This window comes from Amblyomma maculatum, chromosome 9 (assembly GCF_055883805.1).
Source record: "Amblyomma maculatum isolate TAMU_Amacu chromosome 9, ASM5588380v1, whole genome shotgun sequence".
NCBI classification, from domain to species: domain Eukaryota; kingdom Metazoa; phylum Arthropoda; class Arachnida; order Ixodida; family Ixodidae; genus Amblyomma; species Amblyomma maculatum.
The window spans coordinates 110788862-110798254 of NC_139352.1; the positions used below are offsets into that span (position 1 = coordinate 110788862).

Below are 9393 nucleotides of genomic sequence, written 5' to 3' on the forward strand. Positions count from 1 at the left end.
CACATAACATGGGAATGCAGCTCACATCAACTACAAAAAATTGAAAACCCAAATGAAAGACAGTTGGAGGCTTTGCTGGCCAGCTCTGACCCGGAGGCTCAGCTCTACCTGGTCACAAGAGCTCGCAAACTGGCGAAAGCCAGTGGTGCCCTGGACTGGCGGCGCCAACCGCTCGTCAGCCTCGGTTGAAGAGGCGAAGAAAAAGAAAATAAAGTTCACTCACTCACACACTCACGCTGCTGCTGCTGCTGCTGCTGCTGCTGCTGCTGCTGCTGCTGCTGCTGCTGCTGCTGCTGCTGCTGCTGCTGCTGCTGCTGCTGCTGCTGCTGCTGCTGCTGCTGCTGCTGCTGCTGCTGCTGCTGCTGCTGCTGCTGCTGCTGCTGCTGCTGCTGCTGCTGCTGCTGCTGCTGCTGCTGCTGCTGCTGCTGCTGCTGCTGCTGCTGCTGCTGCTGCTGCTGCTGCTGCTGCTGCTGCTGCTGCTGCTGCTGCTGCTGCTGCTGCTGCTGCTGCTGCTGCTGCTGCTGCTGCTGCTGCTGCTGCTGCTGCTGCTGCTGCTGCTGCTGCTGCTGCTGCTGCTGCTGCTGCTGCTGCTGCTGCTGCTGCTGCTGCTGCTGCTGCTGCTGCTGCTGCTGCTGCTGCTGCTGCTGCTGCTGCTGCTGCTGCTGCTGCTGCTGCTGCTGCTGCTGCTGCTGCTGCTGCTGCTGCTGCTGCTGCTGCTGCTGCTGCTGCTGCTGCTGCTGCTGCTGCTGCTGCTGCTGCTGCTGCTGCTGCTGCTGCTGCTGCTGCTGCTGCTGCTGCTGCTGCTGCTGCTGCTGCTGCTGCTGCTGCTGCTGCTGCTGCTGCTGCTGCTGCTGCTGCTGCTGCTGCTGCTGCTGCTGCTGCTGCTGCTGCTGCTGCTGCTGCTGCTGCTGCTGCTGCTGCTGCTGCTGCTGCTGCTGCTGCTGCTGCTGCTGCTGCTGCTGCTGCTGCTGCTGCTGCTGCTGCTGCTGCTGCTGCTGCTGCTGCTGCTGCTGCTGCTGCTGCTGCTGCTGCTGCTGCTGCTGCTGCTGCTGCTGCTGCTGCTGCTGCTGCTGCTGCTGCTGCTGCTGCTGCTGCTGCTGCTGCTGCTGCTGCTGCTGCTGCTGCTGCTGCTGCTGCTGCTGCCGCCGCCGCCGCCGCCGCCGCCGCCGCCGCCGCCGCCGCCGCCGCCGCCGCCGCCGCCGCCGCCGCCGCCGCCGCCGCCGCCGCCGCCGCCGCCGCCGCCGCCGCCGCCGTCCATAACGCCCCGGGTGTAGCCGTATTTGGTGCTCCCCAAAGCAAAGGCACGGAAAGTCTGCAGTGCCGTCTCTTGCGTTTCTTCTGTTTTGGCTTTTGCATGCACATTAGTGGCGGTGACCTCTGTTGTCACGTCAGTTTTGATAGCTGCCCAATTGGGGTTACACATTGAGGTAGCGTGCTTTTTCTCGCAATTCCCGCATTTTATCTTTCGCCTGCAGTCTTTTGTTCGGTGTCCCCACCTTGTGCAATGAAAGCACCTTTTTGTCCTGGCAAGTTTTTCGATTTTTTCTTTGTTCGTCAGTGCAGCCGTACAGATCTCTGTGTCGTGCCTGTTCGAATCGCAAAATGCGCATTTCTCTGTTTTGCCTGCTTGCACATTGTTTGGCCAGATTGCGCATAAATAACAGCGCCACTCGGAGTCGGCTGCCTGGCGCGTTTGCCGAAGTTTTCCTTGTAAGACGGCTTCTCAAAGGCGGGAACTCGCCTACATCGCTGTCGACACTCTGTTTCTACCAGCAGAAAATGTAGCACCTCCTCTAGCCTTCTCTCTGATCTGTTTGCTGCCTGTGTCGAGGCGGAGGACTGCTGCGCTGGTGACGCGGGACTACTATCGGGCGGCGACAATACATCTGTCTTGGTCGCTCGCTTGCCAGGCGGTGAAACTCCACCACCATGTCACGCGGCAGCGCCGTCAGGATGTCGCAAAGCATTGCGCAGTAAGCATGCTTGGTCACTCCGAGAGCCGTTAACCCGCAAATGTGGGCTTGAACATGATCGTAGAGCCGGCGGAGTCCTCTGACATCTCCTGATGACGACACGGGCGGTAGCGTCCTTAATTCGGCAAGGTGTTCTTGTTCGATTAGCCCCTTGTCTCCGAAACGGCGAAGTATCTGTATAGCGTCTTCATAGCAAGCCTCAGTCACTTGTTAACCCTTTGACTGCCAACGCGGCAGGCCCAGTGAGGAGGCTCTTTAAGTAATGAAATTTCTCCGCTTTGGACAGGGCCTGATTATCATGCACCGCTTCGCGGAACCAATCCCAAAACGACTGCCAGTTGGCAAGCTCACCATTGAAAGACTGGAGCTGCAGCTTCGGAAGCCTGATTGCAGTGAGTCTCGGCGTCGGCACGGACGTTTGCGTCGATTCGGCGTTCTGTTCAGACGCAGTCTGTTGTGAAGCGGCGATTCGAGCCCTCAGTTGGCCGATGAGGTTTATGGCCCGGTCATCGTATTCGACGCTTTCTGTAAACTCGGTCTCGAACGCTTCCTCCGGTAGATAGTTCTCCAACTCGTCGTTGATCTTCCGCAGCTCCTCATTGCTGACTTCCAGTCTGTGAAGCAGAGCTGTCAACTGTTGGACGTTGGCTGTCGGCAGTGCTGTTGTGGCCTCGTTGATGATAATCGTGTTCTGCCCTCGTCGATTTCGCCTCTTCGCTTTGAGCTTTTCCATTTTGGTCCGTCGTGTTCTTTTCGGATTCCGCCACTATCTTCTCATCCCGGGTTTCGGCACCATGTAGTAGTTGATTTGATATTAGACTGAACTTTGTTACTACAACTTTGAACTTTTGGGGATTCGAATAAAAGTGAAGAAATCACACGCTGACAAAAACTCTTTAACGGTTACAAAAACACTGGATATATTCAGCAAAGTTTACACGCGTCTTTCTCCGACGAAGGGTGCGTTCTGCACTGTCCCATCCGCTCTTCTTCTCTCTCCGCCAGTCATTCCCAGCAGCACTTGCACCCCGCACGTGAGCACAGCCTCCTCGTCGCCGGCCCAGGCCCCTCCTTCTCCTCAGGGGGGTGCCACGCCGACCCTTGTTTCCAATCGCGCGTTCCCCGGTCGTTCAGGGAAAGTGGACCATGCCGTACTCGGTTTGTAACTTGAAACCTAGGAACGCGCTGACTTTTGCTGGCTGCTCTTTCGGGAGCAAGAGCTCGGCATTTCTTCTCTCCTTTGTGCTCAGATTAATGGCCCTTTTTCGTTTCTGAAGTCGAGCTACGGGATTGTCGGTTCTTCTTTTACTTTATATATTCTTTACAGAGTGATTTCTGCAAATAGCTTTCACCGGCGGCCTCACCTCCATCGTTCGCGGCGTCTAGTTTTCCGGAGGAGGGCACTGGGAATGACGCCGCGGGGATGGCGAGTTGCGGGAAAGAAAAATGGACAGTGGAGTCAGACTCCGGTCGGAAGCCGGGGAGTGGTTGCGTACACCACTGGGCTGAAACTGGCCGTGTGGAGGAGACGACCAGTACCGACGGGAGTCAACTGGGTGAACACTGGTCGGGTCTGGATACGTTGGTCGGTCATACCGCGATCGTTGATGACGGCAGCATTGTCTTGAAATATGGCCCGGGGTGCCACACCGGTAAGAGAGAGAAGTGGGCCGAAGAAAGGGTTGGTCCTGAAAGGATTCGATGTCATGCGGTCGATAAAAGCCAGGATCGCGCTGATCTGTGAACTGAGGTGCTCGCCTAGGCCTTCGCGGCCTAATGTCGTTACGCTGATCAAGATGTCTAGAAAAAACAGGGCTTCCGAAATGTTGCCGGGAGCATTCTTCGAAAGACGGAGGGTCTGCTGCGTGAACGGAAGAAGCCTCAGGCTGCCATTGACGATTTTAGGCAGGTTCACACGGAAGAGCTGGGCGGTGGAACACTGGTGACGTGTTCCGGCAGCGGGAATCGAGCCGGAGTAACTCTTCACGAATGGTCAGCTGGATAGTTGAAGTAAGGTCCAGAAGAACGTGCTCGTCAACGCTAGCGACGGTTGTCACATTGGCAAGTCTTCCAAACTTAGCAGTTACTCGACGGATCTATAGTGCTTCGAATGTGCGGATGTGACGGGGGACAGCGGAGACAGTCGAGGTGCCATCTTTAGAGATGAGGAAGTTGTAGACATCAGCTGCGATGCCCTTCAAAAGATGCCCAACTTTGTCCTCCTCGGCATTCGAGAATCGATGATTCTGCACAATTTGAGGACCGCTTCGGTATGGGTAGTGCAGGTCTCTCCAGGCAGTTGGGCACGATAGGCTAGTGTCTGCTCGGCCTGCTTCTTGCGCGCTGACGAATCGCCGAAACACTGTTTAAGTATGGGGAAAAAGCTATCCCATGTGTCAGCATGTCCTCATGGTTTTCAAACCGGACAAGGGCGGTGTCGGTCAGGACGAAAACGACGTTGGCGAGCTGAGTGGCGAAGTCCCAGCAGTTGTAACGGTCTACCTATTATTGATAGTGGCGCAGCCAGTCGTTAACGTCCTCCCCCGCTGCGCCATCGAAAGGGCGGGGCTCTAGGTAAGGTTGATAAAGGCCGGAACTCGCCTGATTTTAAGTGGCCAAGAAGCACTGGGCTAGGCTCAGTCGTTGGCGGCATTTTAACGATCAGTGGAGGGAGTCCAGCAAGGCGGCGGCTACGACGAGGCTCCAGGGGTACGTCGAAGGCGAAATGACGTGGGATCGAAACCGCACTCTCCATCAATAATATATCGCTCTTGTCTCTTTGTAACACAATTTTCTGAGCCCAAGAAATGGTGCACACGAAACAGGTGGCACTTCCACTCCAACTCCCTTCTTCATTCAAAAACCCCCGAGTTCCTCATCCTCATTTATCATAAGGTCTGTAACAATATTTATTTTTATCTTCACCTACCCTGTAATTTCTCTCTATCGCTCACCTCTTTGATTTTGTCTACTGCTTCTCACTACCCCGCGAACAGATCGGGAGCGCAAGGCATACAAGACATCATTGGGTCGACCCATGTCCAATTTCACCGCCAAACTGATGACCCTCGGGATCTCCAACACAGTCGACGAGCAGATTGAAGCGATTCTAACTTCCTAATATGAGCGCCGTTCGCTGACACATGCGGGCCGTGCAGTACTGAGCCAGGTAGGAATCCCTTCTCTGAGGGCGACTTCTACGTATATGGACCTCACGCCTGAGCAGAGACTCAGTCTTCGCATACCTCCGCTTCCCAAACGTATGCATCCAGAGTATCATACAGAGCGTAGAGCGGACCGAGCCCGGCAACTGCACAAACGTTCTACCGGTCGCCCCGACGTTGCAGGCACTGATGCCTCCCACCACCCCCGTCCGCCCGCTATGGTTGCGGTTGCATTGGCACCGCACCGAAACTGGCACAACGCCTGCAGCGTCCTCAACATCAGAACTGTTACCACCGCGGAAGAGGTTGCCATCGCGTTAGCTTTGACCGACCTCTCCACCAAAGTAGTCGTTAACGATTCCCTACAGGCAATTCGTAACTTCGATGCAGGTCGTATATCGTGATAGGCGCACACTATCCTCCGATCTCTTCCCTTACCGTCTACACCTTGTCTTCTCATATGGGCCCCAGCTCACGAGGCGCTCAGCGGGAACGCACAGGCGCATGCTCTAGCCCGAGAACTCAGCTACCGGGAGGAGCACCCTCCTCAGCTTGTCGCTTCATCTGACACTCCCCAAGGCACTCATTCACGCCTTGTTACATACACAGGCCTCCTCCAGCATTATCGGCTCGAACGGTGTCTATACCCCCCTGCTGACTGGGAACTATCCCGGCGCGAGGCCGTCCATTGGCGCAATATAAAAACAGGAACCTTTCTAAACTCATGGCTATATAGCAAAATTTTTCCAAATCTTATTGCACATAATTGCAAACACTGCTCACAACCGGGCACATTCATTCACATGGTGTGGATATGCATACGACTCAACGCAGACAATACAGCTACAGTGGATGCGTGGAAGTCCCTCCTGCGTACCACCGAGCTCGCCCAACAGCGCCAGCTCATTTTGCGCGCATTGGAGGCCGCAGAGTACCAAGGGTTCCCTGCTGACCTTCTCTAAGCAGTGCAACCAGTTTTTCGCCTGCTTCCCCTTCTTTGGGAGTAAATAGAGTTTATCATCATCATCATCATCTCACTACCCCTTTATTTCTGCCGCCCCGATTCAGGTGCTTCAGATATCAGATAGCAGATACCGGGGCTAGCAAACACTTTTTATATATATTAAACTAATAACATACTACTACTACTACACATGCGCTAGAAAATTGCTTTTCCAGCCGTAAAAGTTACCTGTGACAAAATTTGCATTGCATTCATTTTCATAGCCGACGCTAACGCGTGATTCCGTTGCCTCAACGGTAGGGTCCTCTGAGCAGCGTCACCTGGTGACAGATAGCGGAAAAATTGTAAACATGAAATAATAGCGGGTGTAAAGCATGCTAAGCTCGTTGCTTCAGTTGCGCAATGGATTGACACTGCCTAACTCTGCACTAAGTGCTTAAAACAGATGTTCGAATCCTGTAATAGTATCTTCTTTCTTTTCTTTTTTTTAGTTTTGTTTTTACCGCAGCATTATAAAAAAACTACCAAGCTCATTCCTGGGGCGTGTTCCCCTTTAGGTTACAATAAGTAGTGTTTTTATTTCTTAATAGCAGCAATATCAGCTGTGAACAGAGCCACGAGATGATGGCATGACAATGGTGACCCTAATCAATTAACCTTCACCGTAATCATTTCCTACCTTCAGTGAGTGTATGTTACCTTTAGGTTGCGTTCAGAGACACCTTTTGGTAACTATCGCCATTTAACCCGCTGAGCGGTAATCAGTGACGAGAAAGAAGTTGCTGGACCCAACCGTTGAGGAGACGGAATTACGCGACGCTAACTACTGCTCTTCCTAGAAGCGAAAATCATGTCTGTATACATGAACAAGGTGCAAGCTTAATAGCTGGGCTTTCATTTTTCTGTAGATCGCAATGCCCCAGTTTTCTCGTCGCGGCACTGCCATCATTCCTAGCACGAACGCAGCTAACTTGATCTGTGTCACAATGCGTAAAAGCACCACCACGTCGCAGTGCTGCAGTGTAGAAGCTGGTGAGATGCGAAATTGCTTGGAATTTGTGCAACGTGTACATATAAAACCTGCTGCCACGGCTACGTGAGCGTAGGCTCTTCGGCTTACTTCAACCTCAACCGAGCTGTATTAAACTCTATATAAAAAAATTTTGCGAGAAAACAAAGCTATGGGCTGGGGCTTCGCCAAGGTTTCAACAGTTTACAAGCGAAGCTTACCTGGAAACGGATATTTCTTGTTTCTGGCTTTCTGCGGCCGTATACAGCTTCGCTCACAAGCTCTGGCCAGCGCACGTAGGCATCGCATTGGCGGTAGCGGCATACCTGTTGGCGTAGCTATGACGTATATTTATTTATAAATGAAGTCATTTGATCTCTTTGAAGATAAAAACATCTTCCTAGGACAGCCCTCGCGGATGAACAGTCGTTGAATACCGGCGGCGTGAGATTATACAAGCACGTTGTACATGGTGATGTCCGAATTGTACGCACTCTTGCTGTCGTTTGCGTGCAGGCAGGGGTGCACACCCACCACGCACATCCGGCTAATGCAGACACTCAATGCCAATTGGGGTGCCCCAAAAATGTAAACCCGCTCATCAGGGCAACAAGTGCCCAGCTCAGATAGGGCTCGCCTCTGTAAGGCCCGCTCGGTACGATTCAGGTATTGGAGAAGTTAGGGTTGAGATGTTAGGCAATGAAGGTAATAAATAACAGACGAGGCGGCTCTGCACCCTGGATTCATCGGACACCTGATTCGTACGCGTACCTCAGATAATCGGAGCAGCGTCTGGTGGAGACGCTGCAGCTTGCTTTCGGTCACACTGGCGTCCGCAAAGTTACCGCAGATGACATCCACTGGAGTTGCCCTAGAACAGCGGGGCCTGAGTCTGGTAGCTCAGAGTAATGTGACTGGAGAAAGGATGACGGTCGATCCAGGTCTGAAATCCTGGACGTGTGCGGGAGTTTCCAAAGCCAGGTCAACCCGGTCGCCAGCAGACACCCCGCTGAATCTTCTCTGACCGACCGTTCTCTTCCTGTTATCCGTCCTCACCACTCTGGACCCGCTCTCGTCTCCACGTGCTTTGTTCTTGACGTGGCACATTGTCGATTCGCTGCGCGTTCGTTTTTCCCACTCCTCCTTTTCGTCATCTTCCTGCGTCCTTCTTGTGTGGCACTGGCTTCTCACAAAAGCCCCTCTGCGAAAAGTTTTCCACCGGAAAAAAATAATCTTGGGCAGCGGTACATCTTGTAGATGCGGGATACGCTACAAAGAGTTTTTCGCCAGCTTAGACTGTTTTGCACGCACCACACAATGAAAACACATTGCGTATTATATGAAGCTGCACAAACTATAATCTAAATAGTTCGCACAGATTCAATGTTCGCGGAAGTAAAACACTAAATACAATGGTAACCACCAAATCACACAAAAGTACTAAAATATACCCAAAATGCAAACAAATTTTAATTAATGTTTACATAGTATATATAAATTACCGCAGAATATCTACGTATTAAGGTAAACAACAAAGCGGTTGTATAAACAGAACGAAGCAAAATTGTGTAAAAAGATAATCCAGGGCAGAACGAAAGAAACAAGATGGCTTCACGTATGAAAGAGCACTGAACAAGGGTAGAGGGGGAGCCTCAGTTCGCACGTCGAGCCAACATTTCGACAAGTGGACTTTACTTTGGGCAGCGCGCTTATCACTGGCAGGGGTTTAAAAACATTTTGCTTCCTAAGAAAAAAAGCTAAGTAGCGAGGAGGGAGGATGAATGGGGAGAAGGAAGTAGGTCTAGGAGTGACAAAAATTTTTCTTAAGCATGTATTTTATAGTCTGGATCGGGGGATAATGAGGCCTGAAGAAGGAAATAAAAATCGACAGCAGCAGCAAAACCTAGTGTGGGGTAGAGGATGAGTCAGCACCTAAAACAGCTTCCATACTGACGCGTTTTTCTCGAAAAGGGACAGGTATATAAGGGCCCCTATAAAGAATAAAGCTACAGGGCGAGAGCCTTTAAAATTTTTCCAAAAGGAGGGAAGAAGGAGAAAGAAATAGAATATTAGCCGATTAAGTATAAAACACTCGCAGGCCTTCGTGAAGAAGGTTCAATTGCCAACCAAAGTAGGAAGTGATAACAAAACATGTTTGGAAAAATACGTGCAGCTTATGCTATTGCAGAGGAGGAATAGAGTGTAAAGTGCTGTGAATAAACTACAATTAACGCTATATGCAATACGATCTGGGAGAGTTTGCATTTATTCATAGTGAAAACA

At 52.0% G+C, this 9393-nt stretch overlaps 1 protein-coding gene across 1 annotated transcript; it reads right to left on the minus strand.

Moving 5' to 3' along the window:
• Nucleotides 1-2172: 2172 nt before the first annotated feature.
• LOC146180154 (uncharacterized) lies at nt 2173-2706 on the minus strand. The gene has a single exon (XM_084580335.1). It carries the CDS (start codon nt 2704-2706, stop codon nt 2173-2175), a length of 534 nt encoding a protein of 177 aa, XP_084436461.1.
• Nucleotides 2707-9393: the final 6687 nt, after the last annotated feature.

What these genes read in the sequence shown, in the direction of transcription:
- LOC146180154 (XM_084580335.1), bottom strand. Translation starts at nt 2,706, where the DNA reads ATGGAAAAGCTCAAAGCGAAGAGGCGAAATCGACGAGGGCAGAACACG.